Source organism: Pistacia vera, unplaced genomic scaffold, assembly GCF_008641045.1.
Source record: "Pistacia vera cultivar Batoury unplaced genomic scaffold, PisVer_v2 Contig577, whole genome shotgun sequence".
NCBI classification, from domain to species: Eukaryota; Viridiplantae; Streptophyta; class Magnoliopsida; order Sapindales; family Anacardiaceae; genus Pistacia; species Pistacia vera.
Genome location: NW_022196420.1, coordinates 311,827 through 331,469, shown reverse-complemented (window position 1 = coordinate 331,469; position 19,643 = coordinate 311,827). Strand labels below are relative to the sequence as shown.

Below are 19,643 nucleotides of genomic sequence, written 5' to 3'. Positions count from 1 at the left end.
GCTTTCAGATGAATGTCAAGCAATATTCATTAATTTGAAACATCAAAATCATCATCCTTTTCTCTTTGTTTGAAAGTTTTCAGCAGTTTGATTTCAATGAGACTCTTCTTTGCCTGTTTATAGTAGATGATCATGTCTTAATTAACCTCAGCATTTGAGTTTTAGCACACTTGTATTTACTCAAACGTTTTAAACAAGAAGAAATATCTAAGTGATCAGATTTACCAGTTATCACTGTTATTTTCATGTTTTTATAATTATCAAACACCAGAATCCGACTAATTAAAAGTTAAACTTGCTTTGCCATAATTAATTTCACACTCAATGATAATAAATAAAATTAAGATCTCATAATCTAGTGTGCCTGTGTGTGCATTAATTAACCTTAAATTATAGTAAAGGTTATCAAATAATTTAACCCGTAACAGAGAATATACAGTTATTGTACGTACGTTTTATGTTACTGCATGTTACATGCATGCGCTTACTGCCTTACATGGAGAGAGAAGAATAATTACAAACTGCTTCAGCCAAATATAGCCTTATTTATTTCTTTTTTCCTTGCCTTACACAATATTTATAATACAGCATATCTATGCATGCTATTAATATTCAGTAATATGCATTAACTTTCATATATGAGTTTTGAAATTAATAATTTAAAAGCATAAAATACTGATCTAATTGACTTTAAACTCATGTCACAATTTACTGAAAATAAAATGGGGCATAATTCTTTTGTATTTAACTACATAAACACGATTTACCTCTTTGAAATTAAATAATCAAAACATATTATCTTTATCTTACCAAGCGAAATATATATGGTATCAAATTCAATTATGATGGAATTACTGTTACGGCCCAAATTCCTTATTTCTTAATTCGAAATTGAAGGCTGTTGGGTCTATAAAAACTAACCTTTCGCCACGAGTTAAAATCCAGAATAACAAAATGATTGTATTCCTGGTTATTCCACAATATGAAGTCATAGCAATAACAAAAGAAAGAGAAAGAGTAAAAATTTTAATACAGTCACCAGTTAAAAAGGATCTTGACAATCTAGAATAGTGCCTGGAAAAAAAAAAAGAAAAGTATCTGTTGCACTTTACAGAATGGTGGATGCCAATGGGCGATGGCTACCCCATCAAACTGGGCTGTAAACGTCAACATATGTTTCACCTTGATGGGCGACGGCTACCCAATCAAACCATGCTCTAAACGTCAGCGATATGTTTCACCTTGGCGCAGATTGATGTCATCTGATACAAGAAAGCATTATAATAGATATAGTTTAATACTAGAAACCATGAAAGAAATGAAAAAGAAAAACGAGTTGGTGTAATATTCCACTTGATAGGCAAGAGAAAGACTTCATTGAGTAACATCCATTCTCTTTCTCACCTGGCCCTGAAGCATAACAACAAAGTATGCCTTATTTCTTTCTTTCTCAAACCTAATATTCCTAAGCATCCATGAATCAAGACAAAGTTATACATTCAATTTATTGTCCAGAAATCACTAGCCTTCACCCACATCAGAAGAAATCAAACTGTAGAGTTAACTTCATGACATAGTAAATGTTCTAAAATGAATGCAATGGCAACTACAAGACATCATATTCTGGAAGTTGAAAACTGAATGGATAACTGACACATAACAAGCGGAGAAAAAAAGAGACAAAACATAAACAATGAATCTGACATTTATATAAATTTTGATTGATGATAATGAGCAATGAACTTCACTTCCAATGAACTTGTATGGTTATCGAAGGGCCTCACCTGGATACCTGCAATATGAAATCCTTGGGATCCATACAAAGCCCCACAAAAATTCAACAAACAGTTCAAAGCACTTTGAAAAAGATGAGTATACATTAAGCTACTATACATTTAAAACTTTATGAGAACTGTTTGGTAGACAGCTCAGGTGCAATGTTGACCATATGAAAATAAAAAATTACTTATAATTAAACATGAAAAAGTTAAGTGGAGATTTAGGGTTATTTACCTCCATCACCACATTCATCTCAGTTAATAAGTCCCTCCTATACTGAGTATGAATTGCATAAGCTGGTGTGCACGACACAAAAATTCTGACCTGTCCTTGACAATGAGAATATGTTTGGAAAAGCAAGACCTGAATTACTCGGCTACTTTTTTTTTTTTTGCAAAAAGCTACTAATAAAAAATAAATAAATTTATTTCGTAAACAGTTACCACAAAGGAAAGTGTTTCGTCCATTGTCAACAATATGTGGATAGTGTTTCTAATAAAAACTGTTCGGCTGATTTTTTCAATTAATCAAAAGAATGCTACATTTCAATTAGCTAGACTAATGAACCAATTGCAAATTAAGGAGACCAAAGAGGCCTCATTACTAACACATGTAGAGAAATAGCAATAAGAGCAACTTCCCCAAATATTTTCTTGATTAGACACTACAAAGCCCTTCAAACATTTCAAAATCAGTGATAAGAAGAATTAATATATTAATTCATTTGTGAATATTTTGAATAAATGATACAAGAGAAAAGAACTAGTTAGCTCACCAAAAGCATTTACAAACTCTAGCTTTAATCTACCTCTCAAGAAAGTGTAAGTTAACAGTGATCATGCGGTCATCACAAAGGAAAAGGCTGTAACTTCACAGTGAACAGCCAATCTGTAAACAAAATTGCTGTCTTGTGCTTGATGATAAGTATGTCCTCAGACTACCAATTTAGACTCTTCCAGTGCACGATTTTGAGACGAGGAATCATACTTCAAGCTTTTCACAACCTCAAAGAAATGTGCAACAGCTTCTTCAGGTGTCCCAACTAGAACTCCATGTCCTAGATTAAGGATGTGCCCCTTTTGTCCGGCACACTTGACAACCCTGAAAAATGAAATTTATAATTGTGAGCACCTATGAAGGTAGTGAATTAAATGTCAAGTACTATCCTGAGCAGAAAGAAACAGCAAACTGATCTGCCAAGCCAATTGCATCTATGTCAAATGATACTCCAGTACTATTGTTCCTTTTGTCTGTGAATTAACAACAGCTATGCTGCATTAATATAATATTCACTATTTATGTAATGACAGTGTTTCAAAAGCCTTCAAATGTGGAACAATTAAGTCACTCCTGACTAGCAACCACCACAAAATATGAGAAGAATCTGGGTAAGAGCCTTAGGACTAGTTGCCAACAGATATGGAAAATGATAACTTGGTTACGGAAAAGAAGAATGAAATAATGAAGAAACAGCAGTGTAGAGTCCACAAGTCAAGACAAAGCAATAAGACAGCCTTAACAATGCTTCAAACTTCATGTTCAATCAACAAGAAGAGATAATGTGGAAGATTCCAGTAAAAGGTATACAGGAGGAATAAAGAAAGTAGTAGATAAGAGAAACCAAGAGAGCCAGAGGGGAGAGGAGAGAAATTTGGAGGAACCGTTAGTGAATTTTGAATGTCAGTCCATACTAACTAATCTCTAGCAAGATGCACTGTGAAATAGAAATTAAAAAACCTAAAAGATCCTAGCCAAAATTATTCTAGCTCATGGTGATTGCTTGCTATGTCACCAATGTAGTGTGGACATCCCTTACATCCTAGATGTAATAAACCCACATTAAAATATATATATCCCAGTAGGAAATTGAAATAATAAAGCTTCATTACCTTTGAATTTCATCTGTCAATGCAGGAAGAGGAGAGAATAAGTAAGCAGGGTCAACATTTCCCTGAACACCGATGTCATTGCCCAATCTTTTTCTCCCGTCCGCCATGTCAACTGTCCAGTCAAGCCCAATCACGTCAACACCAGTTCCTTTCATCCGCTCTAGGACGCCACCATTCCCATTAATGTACAGCACAAGCGGTGTGTCAGGGCATTTAGTTCTCACTAAACTGACAATCTGCATATTCAGAAACCCCAAACTAATTATTAGTTATCATACAATTTTCTAACGTATAAGCAGGACAAAAACATGCCAACAAAAAACGACTAGTAATAGAAAAGCTTGATATTTCAGGCTCACTATCTCATCCTTTGATCAAAAGGTTTTATATAGAGTTCCTATCTTGGTCCTCACGGAAGTCTATAATAATTTTATCAATAATATAAGATCACCCAGAAAAATTGAATAAGAGAGTGAGATGGTGCAACCAATTCAAGTAGAATAACACACATTGTAAAATAATATTAGAAAAAGAAATGTCACTGAAACTCCTTTATGAATAATCATTGCTTTACAATGATCAAACAATGTAGCTGTGACATCGAGCTGAGAAGAAGACAACTTTCTTGAGATTCAATAAAGCAGCTCCAACTTACCTCTTTAATATAAGGCTCTGACCAGAGCTCCCACATATGTGGTGGTAGTTGTCCACCCCATGAATCAAATATTTGTATGCAGTGAGCCCCAGACTCAACTTGAAAGATAATGTAGTCAGCTATTGCCTTTGTTAAATGAGAGAGAAGAGCCCTTATTATATGTGGTGCCTTATGGCACATACTCTTTATGGTTGTATATGTACGAGTTGTACCCCCTTCAACGATATATGTAGCAATTGTCCAAGGAGCTCCAACAAAACCCAAAACTGCAGCATAATCCCCGACCTACGTAAAAAGAACAACTTTGAGAGATATAATACAAATAACAGTAATATTTTCACCTCATTTTAGTCTGTGTGAAGGGGAAAAACAAAAAAGAAACAAGAAGAAAATTTACCTCCTTGCGCAAAATCTTCAAGGATTCCCCTACAAATTGAAGTTTCTCCAAGTCAATGGGATGTAATGCCTTTAAGTCTTCTTCCAAACGAATTGGTGATTCAATAACAGGTCCCTTCACTTCTTCTATGTTAAATGGGACACCAAATGCAGGTAGAGGAGTAAGAATGTCAGAGAATATGATAACTCCATCCGGATGGAAAGCTTCCCAAGGCTGCAAAGAAATTTGCACAATGAGATCAGTCGTCTCTGACCTCTCTCTGAAGGATGGTTGTTTTTCTGCAAGCTTTCTGTAAACAGCCATATACCTTCCTGCCTGGCGCATCATCCATGCAGGTGGTCGACTTACAGGATGTCCTTTTGCAGCCTTAACCAATAGCGGATCTATACAAAATATGAATAAGAGATATAATGACAGCAACTAAGAACAATTTATTTAAAATCACCAAATCCCAGGAACAATCAACTGAGATACTTACGCAATTCTTTGGCACATAACATTGCAAATTTTGGCAACCTTCATTGCACAAAGCCAAACCATTTCATGTGACCATGTCTCGTTCTTCCTCAATTGACAGAATAAGCCCACTTATATCTTAAATTCTGTTATGTTTCCACTTCTTCTATCAAATTCATTCCTAATTGGTTAAGAAATCTCTACTAGTGAGCACATCTAGACTTCCAAATAAACCTCTTAGAAAGCTGATGAATTTAATATGCAATATGTTGAAAAGCTAACAACTTTTCACAAGCAAAAATTACAGATGAATAAGCAATTCCTATAATTGAAAAGAAATATTAATTGGAGATAGAATTGAACATACCAGAAGAAGAGCATGACACAGTTAATCTCTTGACAGAAAATTTCGTCTTCTTAGAAGAAGAAAATAGAACCCCATTTAAAGAATTATAATGAAACCCTAACTGCACGAACGAGCTTCCTAAAGAACTGCACGCACTTCATACATACAACCGATTAGCATAGTCAGAACTAGAGCTAAAAAAAAAAAAATCTAAATAAAAATGAAAGACCAATAATAAAATGTACTTATAAAAAGAATGGAATGGTGAAATCACCTGGTTAAAGAAGAGAAGCTCATTCTTCAGTGTAGAGATTTGTTGAGAGAGGTTTTTGGTTTGCTGTTTTGCTCTCTGTTTTCTTATCTTTTCTTCGTTTTAGTTCAGGGTNGCTAAAAAAAAAAAATCTAAATAAAAATGAAAGACCAATAATAAAATGTACTTATAAAAAGAATGGAATGGTGAAATCACCTGGTTAAAGAAGAGAAGCTCATTCTTCAGTGTAGAGATTTGTTGAGAGAGGTTTTTGGTTTGCTGTTTTGCTCTCTGTTTTCTTATCTTTTCTTCGTTTTAGTTCAGGGTAGTGATTAGAAGGTTGACTTTGCGTTAGTATTCGAAGGGGACGGATCAGATTTTACCACGGTAGCACTCCTGGATAAAATAGGCCCCACATCTTCGTTATAGAAAGTAGATGTTACTTGTATTATGGATGGCATGTCGTTTCATTATCAACGACGCGTCGTTCAAAGACGAAATTAAATATTCTTTAGATGGTAAATATCCTTTAAGTCCAGAAAGATTGACGTATATACTTTATAGTATATAGGGGTTTTATTGATAATATAAAACACTCAGGGGGCACTGATACTGGTTGATATTTGACAAATGGACGGCAAGTCGTTTTCCCAAATCCTGACATGTCTATTCCATCAAAAACGACATGTCTGTAAGCTGTAAACAACACGAGGATTACATGCAAACGGCTTGTTGTCTCGTTTGGGACGACCTGTCCTACCTTTCTGACTTATATCAATTGCGCTCCCTCTGGTTCAATAAATACCAAAAAACCCCCAACATCACGAATCTTCGTGGACTTAAGTGACATATACCGTAGGTCAGAACGGGACGACATATTTACCTGAACAAGGACGTGTCATTTCGCTAAAAAATATATGTTCTGTTGAACAAACCAAATGCTGTGCATTCTATATTGTAAATCGTTTAATTAATATGTTTTTCTTAAAAATTCTCCTTCTAAATTTTATTCTAATTTCAAATCACATATAAATTTTCTGATTTATAATTCAAATTACCTTCTTTCACTTTTTCACAACAAAAAAAATATTTCACGTGGACTGATAGATTTTTATAATAATAAATCTATAATATTATTGAAATAACGTTATTTAAAAAAAATCAATTTAATTTTCACAATTTAAAAATAATTTAAACGTGAAAAACATAGGATAACTAATGAAAAGACATATGCACCAAAATAAAGAATAATCACTATTTGTTTGGTAATGGGAATTGGACAGTTCCTTAACTACCACTGTGTTGCTCCTATGATTTGGATACGAGTAAATTTTTCGCACCCAAAAAATGGCATAAGAACATTACATTTCTCACCCTCAAACTTTTAAAATACCACTTTAATACACAAACATTACATTTCATTAACAGTTTTCGTTACAAACAGTAGTATTCATTGTAAAGACAAAAATACCCTTAACTGTTTGATTTTAATTTTTTTTTTTTAATTACATGTCAAGAAATCCTCCTCTTTCTCTTTGTTCGACAAAGTAATATACAGCTTCAGCCAAACAACCAATTTATTGTCCTCTCCATTATTGGTATCTACAGATTCTCATCACCACCCACTGACCCTCTCGTGGTGTAGTATCTATCTTCCCTTCTACGGCGACGATGATTCTCGATTCTCATTTGAACCCGACCAGGGTATTGCAGCCTCAAATTCCTGTATCCAAACATAACAATTAAAAACCACTCAACACACATTCAAGCACAATCCTGTCAATCTCCATTGTTGTTGGTTTTGAAGAAGAAGCTAGTCATGAGCGCTATTATGAAAACCACTCAAACACATTCAAAAGTTCTTTCTTTTTTTTTTTTTTTTTTTTTTTTGCAGTTTCTCAGCAACCATACACAGAAAAACAAAGAAACAGCATACATATCACCAAAAAAAAAAAAAAAATAATAATAATAATAATAATAAAGTGAAAAAAAAATTGAAATCTAACATCTTGAACACAGATTATCCAAAATTGGATTTTTCTTTGTTTTTCAGGTGAATTTCTGACGTTAAAAGTTCAGAAATCTCTTTTCTCGCATGCTATTTTCTTCCGTTTCTCAGCAACCAAACAAAAAGGGTAAGAGAAAAACGCTTCAAATTTCACAAAACCTTTAACCAAATCAACACCGTAGAAACCAGAGTAACAAAACAAAACCACTCTGAAGTCGCTTCAAACCCTCTTTGTCCGCCGAAGAAACTGCGCCACAACAACCGAAAACCTTGTCGACAACACCTATAACTGAGCCAAAACTCCAAACTCGCCAACCACCAGTCTAACCCGTCAATGTAAGTCGCCGTTAACACTCAAACGCCGCCGAAAAAAACCGCCAGAATTGCCAGAAACGGGTCGAAATTCGCCAGAAGAAAACGCAAACGTCGCCTCTTCCAGAACATGCAACAAGTGGAATCACTTTTGCCTATCCGTTTTCCTTACTAAAGTCAAACTCCCTCGGCCACGTGTTATCTTCCCAGCTCTATGATTCCTCTCACTTTATTTTTAAAATCTGATTTCAGATGGAATGATAATTCTACCCTCGCTTATAACTATCTTTTTACCATTTTATCCTTCTTTACTTCGTAAATTACTAATGGATTTTTGCTTCGGATATTAAAAGGTCCGTTTGGTTTGTTATTTTGGATAGGATTTTAGAAATAATATTGGATAGTTGAATAGGGTGATTATTACGAGATAAAATTTAAAAATTAACAAAAAAACCCCATAAGTTTACTAATTTAACTAAAAACCCCAATGTATAATTTTTTTATAAAATGACAAAAACATCCCCATCCATCCACAGTGCCAAATTCCGGTCACTACCGTTGAAATCTGGCATTACGACGTAGACCAGTCGGATTTGACCGTACTTGCGTCGATCTGACCTTTTCCGTGGATCTAGCCAGAAAAGGTTAGATCAACGGCTAGATATGGCCGCCAATGGTCGCAAAATGTCAGATTTGGCCGTCAACTATGGTCGTCGTTGTCGATCAACGACGGCTAGATTGACGAATTACCAACCAATTCCGATCGTTTGTAGGCCATTGTGATAGATTTTGTCTACCACCGACGGTGGTTGCCAGAATCTGACAACTATGGGTGGGTGGAGGTATTTTTGTTAATTTTTAAACTTTTTTTGGGGTATTTAATGAAATTAATAACTTAAGGGGTCTAAAAGTAATTAAAAAAATATAATAGTATTTCCTAAATAATTAAACAAACAAATATTTTGGGAATAGGGTATGAAATAATAAACCAAATGCACTCAAAATAGTGTTTTAAAAGTTTGGGGACGAAAAGTGACGTTACGCCACTTTGGGTGGGAAACGTCGTTAACTCTTTCAAAACGTTTGAAAATATTTTTAACCTTAGAGATTGATGGATTATTAGATTTCCAAGTTCCAGTTCCCAGAAAACACCAATCTCTTAGATCAGTTGCACCATGTCCTGTTTTTCTTTTCGATTTTGCTTCTCTTTGACTATTATTTCAGAAATTTTGTTCATCACAGACCGACCCTCTGTAAGCATTCATTAATTTTCATATTGAACATTAGCAGGACCCTTTTGCTTCAAATATTTTCTTCTGCTCTTGACTTTGAACTCTAGCACAATCCTTTTATTATAGTTACTTTCATGCTTGGATCTATAAAAGACTCATAGTAACATGGATATTGCAAACAAAGAGAAAAAAGTAAACTCGCACCAGGAATTATCTGGCCTTTTCAATATCAATTCTTGATATATATCTGAAGATGGTTTATCAGTTGATGCTGATGTTTGGAGCACTTATAGCATCTATCCTGGGACTGCTTTTCTTGCAAAGTTGTACAAGAAAAAAGAAAAATGGAGATGTTTCAATGAAGATTCAGAGGAATATTGAGTGTTCCAAGAGATCAGAAAATGTAACACACCAAGCAGAGGTTGATGGAAGCACTGATATAATAATTGTTGGTGCTGGAGTTGCAGGTTCAGCTCTGGCTTATACTCTTGCCAAGGTAATGGCACTCTGCAAACTGAAATTGGTTATCTTGTTTTCAAAGACTAAGAATATGCTTTTTTTTTTTCTTTTATTCTAAACAACAATTTTTGTTGGATTTCTCTAAAATTCTGATTGATTGCAGGATGGTCGCCGAGTGCATGTGATTGAAAGAGACTTGACTGAACCTGACAGAATTGTTGGTGAACTCCTACGACCAGAAGGCTACCTCAAGTTGATAGAGTTGGGTCTCGAGGGTAAGCACATATTTAGCCATATCACTCTATCTTTGTCATCTCTTATGGCTACAACACCACTATTCTAATATGTGAAATATGTGTGTGGCTACAGATTGTGTGAATACGATTGATGCACAACAAGTGTTTGGATATGCTCTCTACAAAGACGGAAAAAGTAACAAAGTATCTTATCCATTGGAGAATTTCAATTCAGATGGGGCTGGAAGAAGTTTTCACAACGGCCGGTTCATTCAAAGAATGAGGGAAAAAGCTGCGTCCATATCCAAGTAAAGTTTTTCTCCTCTAACATTCATTTCAAATTGGTTTTCTCAACACTATTGCCAATCTCAGTGGTTTGAAAATTCTCCTGGCACTGATCAAGTTATAGAAATTCTAAGTTTGAGATAATTTCAATTACAAACATCTTGTTTAAATCAGTTTTCTTGTTTTCTGCAGTGTAAGATTGGAACAAGGAACTGTAACATCTCTGATTGAAGAAAAGGGGATTATTAAAGGGGTGACTTACAGAACCAAGACAGGTCAAGAGCTGACAACATATGCTCCCCTCACTGTAGTATGTGATGGCTGTTGTTCAAATTTTCGGCGTTCCCTCAGCAAACCTAAGGTTAATATCCCCTGTGATCCGTTTTGTTATTCAATTAAACAATCGAATTGCTTTGAAGCCTGAAAGTGCAGGCTTTAGTTAGCAAGATGGGGTTTAGCTATAACGGGAAAACCTGTTTGTTTCTATAAATTTTAACACACTAGAGGTTAATATAGGATTCTTATAATTTCTGCAGGTTGAAATCCCCTCTTGTTTTGTTGGTTTGATCTTGGAGAATTGTGAGCTTCCATACCAAAATCATGGACATGTTATACTGGCAAATCCTTTATCCTATTAGTAGCACTGAGATTCGATGCTTAGTAGATGTACCAGGCCAAAAAGTGCCATCCATTTCAAATGGTGAAATGACAAGTTATTTAAAAACTGTGGTGGCTCCCCAGGTGTGTACAATTTGTTTGAAACGATACAGTTTGTTGTTTTATTTTATTACTAATACATAATCATGTTTTAAATGTTCATTGGTAAAACTAGTGAAATTAGAATGTAATATTAGCTTGATATTCCTCTAAATATATTGAGTGATTCTGGCGAGAAAAGCAAATTTTTAATATTTGTGCAACCAAAGTTTTAAATATTCTTAACAACATTTGAATTTAGCTTGTGACTGATTCCTTAATACTGATCGAAACTTGCATGTTTCAGATTCCCCATGAACTCCACTCTGCTTTCTTCGCTGCAATTGATAAAGGAAACATCAGAACAATGACTAATAGAAGCATGCCTGCTGCCCCGTCTCCTACTCCTGGTGCTCTTTTACTTGGGGACTCGTTCAATATGCGGCATCCTTTAACTGGAGGAGGAATGACTGTGGCTTTATCTGATATTGTTATCCTAAGGGATTTGCTTAGGCCTCTGGGCGATCTAAATGATGCACATAACCTTTGCAAGTATCTGGAATCTTTCTACACCCTCCGTAAGGTAAGTAGCATTCATCGGTTCAACATCTGACAATGTCTATGCTTTGGCTATGGTATTTCTAGATCACTGTTGGATTTACATGATTCTCATTTGCAGCCAGTGGCATCTACAATAAATACATTGGCTGGTGCCCTCTACAAAGTTTTTTGTGCATCACCTGATCCATCAAGAAATGAATTGCGGAAAGCATGTTTTGACTATTTGAGCCTTGGAGGTGGTTTCACGAATGGACCAATAGCTATACTCTCTGGTCTAAATCCTCGTCCACTCAGTTTGGTTAGCCATTTCTTTGCTGTCACAATCTACGGTGTGGGACGTTTATTGCTTCCATTTCCTTCACCTAAACGCATGTTGATTGGTGCTAGACTGATTTTGGTACGTATGTCTACTGCTTGAAACTTTAAGTGGCCTAAACAATTTATCAATAATTTGTCTTATCTGTTCCTTTTTCAGGATGCATCAAGTATAATTTTCCCGATTATAAAGGTTGAAGGTGTAAAAGAGATGCTCTTCCCTGCAAGCATACCTACACATTACGCAGTTCAGGATCTATGCTTAAGTTAGGTGAAGAAATATGAGAATCGTCAAACAATTTTTATTAAATTGTAGGATTTGTTCTTAAAATATTACAGAAAGTTCCAATTGTACTGAAACTAGACATTCTTTGTACAACAGTCTATTAACACTCTTCGTTTACTGTAAACTATTGTTTATTCTACAACATACCTTTTTACCGGCAATGAACTTATACTGTGATTATGTATGTTGAAATTGAGGGGGGAACAAAAAAAGTAGCTAATGCTAACTGCAGTTACCATATCCGTAAGGACTTACAATGATAGGCTAAGTTTATCCCGGCGAATGTGTATTACAGTGATAAATACATTTTAATACAAGAAAAAGTTCAGTGCAGACAGTATCATGTTGTGTGGAAAGAAAATAAGGAGTCAATCCTAATGTTAGTGAGCAGGGGAATTTAAATTATGGATCTTCATGAAATGGAAAACATTGCGAAAGACATTTTTTCGTTCAGCAACCATAAGGAGGAACAGATCAATAAATCCTATTCTGCAAGAGTACTCAGTTATTGCAGATTTTAGTCTGTCGCAACAACCAAATATGGTGTTTCTTACAACTTTGCTTGTTTGAATAGTTTTTGCTAGTTGAGAAAACAAGAACTATAAGGTTGAACTTCGAAAACCAAGCGGGTGTTTTCTACAATTAAGCCTTCGAATATCTCTTCACTATTTTATCCCGGATTGTCTCATTACATATACAAGACAAAACCACACACAAAGTTTATTAATTTATTACTTAGATTGCATCAACGATTTACCTATTCCAGTGTTTCTTTTTTGAATAACACTAAATGTATAAATTCTTCCATATAAACTAATGTGATAGAAAGTGAATAAACGAATTTATACAAAAAATTAACTTAATAAATGGTTAATTAAATACATGAATGATGTGATAATAAAAGAGTTATATTACATCAGTTTATATACAAAAAAAATATACTTAGTTTATATATGTAGCACGACTTTTCTTTTTTAATTCCTAATTTCCATCAAGTATTAACTAGATTTCTCATAGATTACGGAACATGGAAAACGTCTCAAGATTTGCAGTGCACACTTCAGCTTGTCAAGATCTATAAATGAGCATTTTAATAAAATTGTACCAGTGTCACGACCTTATTCCGCAATGTCGTGACAAGAGCAACAAGTGTGGAGAGCGTACGAGGTTGAGTGATTTCGCGAAGCATTCACATGGGGTGTGACAACTGAGATATCAGGTGTGTTTCCTCCTAGCACATTGTCAAGGCTTCATAAGACTCTTTAAAAGGGAGGTGCTTCGTGAAAAGGGAGTGTAGGAGCTGTTCTTCATAGAAGAAGGGATTAGGCCATTCCTGCACAAACTAGTTGGGAGCTGGAGTCGCTTCCTTGATGAATCCATGTGTCATGACCTCATTGTTGGAGTTGTCAACCACTTCAACAATAAGGGGCCACGCAAATGCATTCGGGAGTCCTAGTATATAAACATACTTTTCTCTTGTATGAGTGTGATAGCAAATCATAGGGTAAATTACATTCATTGTAAACGAGGGAGGTGAGGCAGTATTGCAATAATATTGACTTTATTGGACGTAGCCTGTTAATTGGGTGAACCAAGGTAAATCGCGCGTATTTCTTCTTTCTTTGTACTGTTTATGGTTTGTATGTGTTTATTGTTTTTGTTTTCATATTGCTCTTTATTCTTTCAATTGGTATTAGAGCCTTTAAGTTAGTTAGATTGTGATTTAGAGATGACGGGATCAAAGGTTGAAATTGAGAAGTTCGACGACAAATGCTTCGAGCTTTGGAAATTACGGATGGAAGATCTACTCATTGATAGGGATCTGTGGGATGCAATTGCAAATGATAGGCTGACAATCGGGATAGCCGCTACTATTACGAGTGAAACGTTTGGAACTACAGTGTCGCTTACGCCTGGGTTTGTACCTGCAATGACATCTGTAGGAGAATTATCAATGGTTGATTGTGCCGCACTTGCAAAATAGAACAAGATGGATCGGAAAGCCAAAGGTTTGATCTGCCTCTGCCTTGAGGACTTCGTTTTAACGAATGTGATGGATCAGGATACGACTAAGGGTTATAGCATGAGTTAGAAAATATGTATTTGAGTAAGTCTTTGGTGAACGTGTTGTTCCATATCGCAAGAAACTCTACAATCTTTGTATGCATGATGGGGATTCTTTTACTGCACATCTGGATGACTTTAATACTCTGGTAAATCAACTGCTGGCTATGGATGTACAACTTATTGAAGGTGAGAAAGTGGTCATGTTATTATGCTCGCTGCCATATATGTGGGACAACTTGATTGTTGTGATTGGTGGTGGAAAAGCGACATAGATGTCGTGGGAAATTGTTTGTTCTACATTGCTAATAGAGGATATGTGGCAAAGAGGTCCAGAGGATTCGTTTAGGGATGCTTTAACACCCAAGGGATGAAACTTTGATAGAAATTCAAATAAGTCTGGCGATAGGGGAAAGTCACGAGGTAGGTCAAAGAGTAAGGATAAATGTAAGATTAAATGTTGGAGATGTCAGGAATTCGAGCATCTAAAGAAAGATTGCAGAAACAAACCTGTGAAGGGGAAGGAAGTTGAAACCTCATCATACAAACGAGAATCAGATAGAGACATGTATGTGGCTGCAACATGTATGGTTGGATCAGACTAAACGGTCTAGTATGTTGATATTGGTTCGTTATTCCATATCACACCTCACAATGAATGGTTTTGTGAGTATGAGACATATAATAGAGGTAACGTTTTGTTAGGAGATGATACGACTATGAAGATTATTGGCCGTAGGAAAATCAAACTAAAGTTGCATGATGGTTCTGTGAAGACGCTCCCTAAAGTGATGCACATTCTTGGTATGAGTAGAAATCTACTTTCTGTTGGAACGATGGCTGATGCAGGAATAGTATTTAGTTGTGACAGAACATCCTTCAAGATGACTTGAGAATCTATGGTTATTGCACGAGGAATTCGACATGGCACACTATACAAGTTGCTGGCATCAGTTGTTAAAAATCCCTTTTGTGGATGGTTATGTTTCAGAAAAGGAAGTTAAAAAAGAAATTGGTTCTGCAACGTTGTGGCATCAACGAATGGGGCACATTGGGGAGATGGCTTTGCCTACTTTGGTGACTCAGAAAATGGCGGAAGGGATTCCTAACTATTCCATGAGTTTTGGGTTTTGTGAGGAATGTTTACAAGGCAAGTAGAATCAGGTCAGTTTTCAATCCACAGGCACTAGAGCAACAAAAATTCAGGGGTTAATTCACAGCGATGTTTTTGACCTTACTCTAGTTGAATATATTGGAAAATCCAGGTATTATGTATCTTTCATAGATGTTTTTTTTCTAGATACTGTTGGGTTTATTTCATTCATAGCAAGTTTGAAACTTTAGAGAAATTCCGAGAATTTAAAGCACTAGTTGAGAACCAGTTCAATAAGAAGATTAAGGCTTTGCGAACTGATAATAGTGGGCAATTTTGTTTTGGTAAGTTTGAGTAGTTTTGTGCGGCACATGGAATTACAAGGCAGAAAATTACACCTTACACGCCTCAGCAGAATGGAGTGGTTGAACATCTCATTTGGTCATTGTTAGAAAAGGTTATGTGTATGCTGAATACGACATATTTGGGGTCTGGGTTTTGAGTAGAAACTACTGCAATGGCTTATTATTTGAAGAATTAGTCTCCCACTTTTTCAGTTAAAGACATGATGCCTTATGAAGTTCTGTATGGTAAGAAGTCTAATATGTCCTTTATTCGGGTTTTTGGTTGTGATGCGAATGTGCATGTGCCAAAAGAAAAGAGAACCAAGCTTGGCAGTAAATCCGAAAAATGTAAGTTTGTGGGGGCAAGGATGGCATCAAGGGGCACAAGTTGTGGAATCTTGTAAATACAAATATTATCTACAACAGAGATATAATTTTTAGAGAGGTAAAACAACGAGTGGCAGCTCCTGAAGATCTTGAATAGTCAAAGAAAGTTCAATTTGATGTGACTATAGTGGAGTAAGAGGAGGAGGTAATTCCTAATGTTGCTGCAGAGACTGATAAGTTAGATTCTATAGAATCTAATCATGAACATCAATTTGATTGTGTGGCTGATGAGGGCTCTCTGGATGGTTCAGATGATGGTTCTAATGAAGAAGTTGTGGTATCGCCAACTTTGAAGAGATTTACAAGAGTTAGAAGGGCACCAATTTGTTACTCTCTAAGTGCCCTAAGTGGATTGCTTGTTTGAATGTGACTGGTGATGAACCTAGAAATGTAAATGAAGCAAGAGCCATTGAAGATGCAAATTTGTGGGAGCTTGCGATGAATGAGGAGATAAAACCACTAGACAAGAATAATACATGGGTCCTATGTAAATTGCCTAAGGATAGAAAGAAAATTGGTTGATAATGGGTGTTTAAAAGAAAACTGCAGGCAGATGGAACAATTGCAAAGTATAAAGCGAGGCTCGTTGCAAAGGGATTCTCGTAGATTGAGGGTGTTGATTATGGTGAGATTTTCTCATGTGTGGCCAAGTTAACGTTAATAAGGTATGGTCTATCAATAATTGCCATGTATAATCTTGAAATTGAGCAACTGGATGTAAAGACTACGTTCCTACATAGAGATATGGAGGAGGAAATTTACATGAGGTAACCTGAGGGGTTTGTATGTAAAGGGAAGGAAGACTTGGTGTGTAGGTTGAGGAAGTCTTTGTATGGGCTTAAATAGTCACCAAGGGTGTAGTACCAAAAGTTCGATTCACATTCTTCAGCATGGCTTCAGTCGTAGTAATGTGGATCACTGTGTGCATGTGAATAGGTTAGATAATGTTTTTGTTATTTTAACCTTATGTGTGGATGATATGTTACTAATAGGGAATAGCAAGGAGTTAATAAATTCTATCAAGGGTTTGTTGGTTGCACAATTTGATATGAAGGACCTTGGAGTTACAAATTTCATTTGGGTATGCTTCAAGAAGACATTATCATCCTCTAGGGCATCAAGTCTCTTGTTGGTTAAATCTAACAATTCCATAAATTTCTTATGGAGAATTTCGAAACTTTGATCATACTGATCAAGTATCTCATTGATGGTCATAGTCTGGCCATCTTGATTTTCATCTATCAGTTGTTCAAACTAATCAAGTCTCTCATTGATGGTCATATTTTGGTCATCTTGATTCTCCCCCATTAGTTCTTCCAATTGAGTGACTCTTTCCCTTTGTGCTTCCATCTCAACCCTTCTTGACATGAACAAGCAATAAGGAAAATTTAAAAACGAACCTGGATAAACCGAGCTCTGATACCAATGTCACAAGGCCTAAACTCCTTTCTAGGCATTGCTCAGGACAAGCATGCCAAGTGCTTGTTAGCCTTCTTGAATATGCGTATCCCTTATATTATGTATAAAGAATACAAGGATAACTAGAATGCTCCTGCAGTTTTTCCCCACTATTACAATTTGATCCTACACACACAGATATAACAGTCAAGTTACAACAATGGCACATACACACATATCCCCCACAGCTTGCTTGCCTTATATACACATTGGCAAGGCAGTTACATGATCGTTACAAGAGCAATTACAACCTACATAGAAGTCACCAAGCAATTGGATAATTACAAAAGTTTACCTAGACAAACATAATTGTCTCCTAGCATTTGTCTAAGCAACCATGCAACTTGCAACACTCCAACAAGATTTAAGACTATGTAACGATTTTTGGGTAACATATGTTATAAAGAGTTAACATTTCGAGACCAATTGATAATATATGAGAATGTTACTAAAGTATAGTTACACTTTACTAACATATGATCATTGTAGGCTATTGATTAATATTTTTTGGCCACCATAGCAACTGTTCCAATTAATTATTAATTTGGTTCAAAGAGTTAAAAGAAAGTTTTATTTGAACATGAAATCTCATCCATCCCTACTATTACTTGTCAATAAGTTAGGTCTCAATAATTGGACATCACATCTTTTCATCTTGACTATAAGTTCCTCTTGCTATTAATTTGGTGCAAGATTCCTCTTGCATTAATGCTACCATGTGAATATGAACCACCCAATATATAATGCAAAATATCAAGGTTCTGTTTCTATCTTGACTTTATGTTCCTCTTTTGACCATATCAAGAGTTTAGGTCTTTATGCGTTTCTACAAATTAGCCTTTTGAAATAAATGAAAGAAAAAGTACTTTTCTACTTGGAATTTACTGGGAAGTGTTAATGTCATATCCTGTATTACTAGTGAATGAAATTTAGGTCTGTACGCGTTTATGCAAATTATTTTTGTCAAAAGCAAGTGTATTCACATCTTGTATGGGTTAAAAATCGTATTGGACCTTGTAAGGCCCAATAACGAAATACATACTAAATAAAGCCCAATGCCTTAGCCCAATTCCGGTTAGGCCTACATTTATATTCATCTTGTGGATTGACCATCATATGGACCCACTTTGTGAGAAGGTTCATTCTATGGGCTGGCCTATTCTACGAGTTAGATCACACCACGAGTCAGCCCTCTCCATGAGTTGGGCTACTTTACGAGTTGCGTCTCTTAATGACTAGGGCTACCTTACGAACTGGGCCAACTTACACTTTGGGCTATACAATGTTAAGCATTCCCATCAGTCTAGCACATGCCCACATGCACACCACGTACATTGCTGCCTGCTGCTCACATTACCCACTTGTACATGTCCTAGCCCATGCATTGCTTGTCCTGCTCATGGACGCCCCAACGCCTGTGCCAATACATGTTTTTCCGCACAAGTATGTGCTTGCAAGTGCCCACACTGGCAAGCCTAAGGGATTGTGTTCTCACCATCTTGCATCAGCGCGTGCTTGACGTCCCGACGCTCAAACACGACATGTCTAACACCACCCATCCTCATTTGGTATGCTCCCAAGCACTATCTTGGCAAGGCTGTGGCCAAGGATGAAAGCTACATGCTTGCCCATAGGGTCAACAAACCTCCCTCGCCAAAAGAGCCCGATGTCCTCGTCAGAACGGTAGAAATGTACTCCTACACAATCTCCTCAAACTGCCACAAGTCAATATCTCTTTCCCACAAAATTTCACTATCTTTACCCCTTTCCCATTTCACCAAATACTCAATTCAACGATTCTTCTTATGATGTCCCATCCTCCGATGATCTAAGATTTTCTCAATTTCTTCATCGAATTATTTCCTGATCATAGGAGGAGCTCTCTTAGCTTGGGTCTGTGAAGAATCCCCTTTGTTTTCATGGAATGGTTTCAAGAAACTCACATGATATGTGAGATGTACATTGATTTATTCAGGCGGCTTTAACCTATAAGCAATAACACCTATTTTGCTTACAACCTCAAATGATCCATCATATTTCAATAGCAACCCCCTGTGCACTCCTTTGCTATTGATTTTCTTCCAAACCTGAGGAGTGGGTTTGAGTAGCACCTGATCACCTATATCAAATTCTAA

General features: G+C 36.1%; 1 protein-coding gene and 1 pseudogene across 2 annotated transcripts; one reads left to right on the top strand and one right to left on the bottom strand.

Annotated features, from left to right (window-relative positions):
- Positions 1 to 1,820: 1,820 nt before the first annotated feature.
- Positions 1,821 to 5,887, bottom strand: LOC116109283 (uroporphyrinogen decarboxylase 1, chloroplastic). Of its 2 annotated transcripts, none has more exons than XM_031395513.1 (6): positions 5,797 to 5,887; positions 5,544 to 5,677; positions 4,721 to 5,103; positions 4,324 to 4,608; positions 3,669 to 3,904; positions 1,821 to 2,880 (listed from the first exon to the last, which is right to left on the bottom strand). In XM_031395513.1, the coding sequence occupies exons 1-6, from the start codon at positions 5,817 to 5,819 to the stop codon at positions 2,712 to 2,714; spliced, it is 1,230 nt and encodes a 409-aa protein (XP_031251373.1). In that variant the 5' UTR covers positions 5,820 to 5,887; the 3' UTR covers positions 1,821 to 2,711. The 2 variants fall into 2 exon arrangements, with proteins under 2 accessions (XP_031251373.1, XP_031251374.1); XM_031395514.1 differs by lacking the exon at positions 5,797 to 5,887 and adding an exon at positions 5,199 to 5,357 and having other exon boundaries at positions 5,544 to 5,627.
- A 3,690-nt stretch (positions 5,888 to 9,577) lies between these two features.
- Positions 9,578 to 12,147, top strand: LOC116109261 (annotated as a pseudogene).
- Positions 12,148 to 19,643: the final 7,496 nt, after the last annotated feature.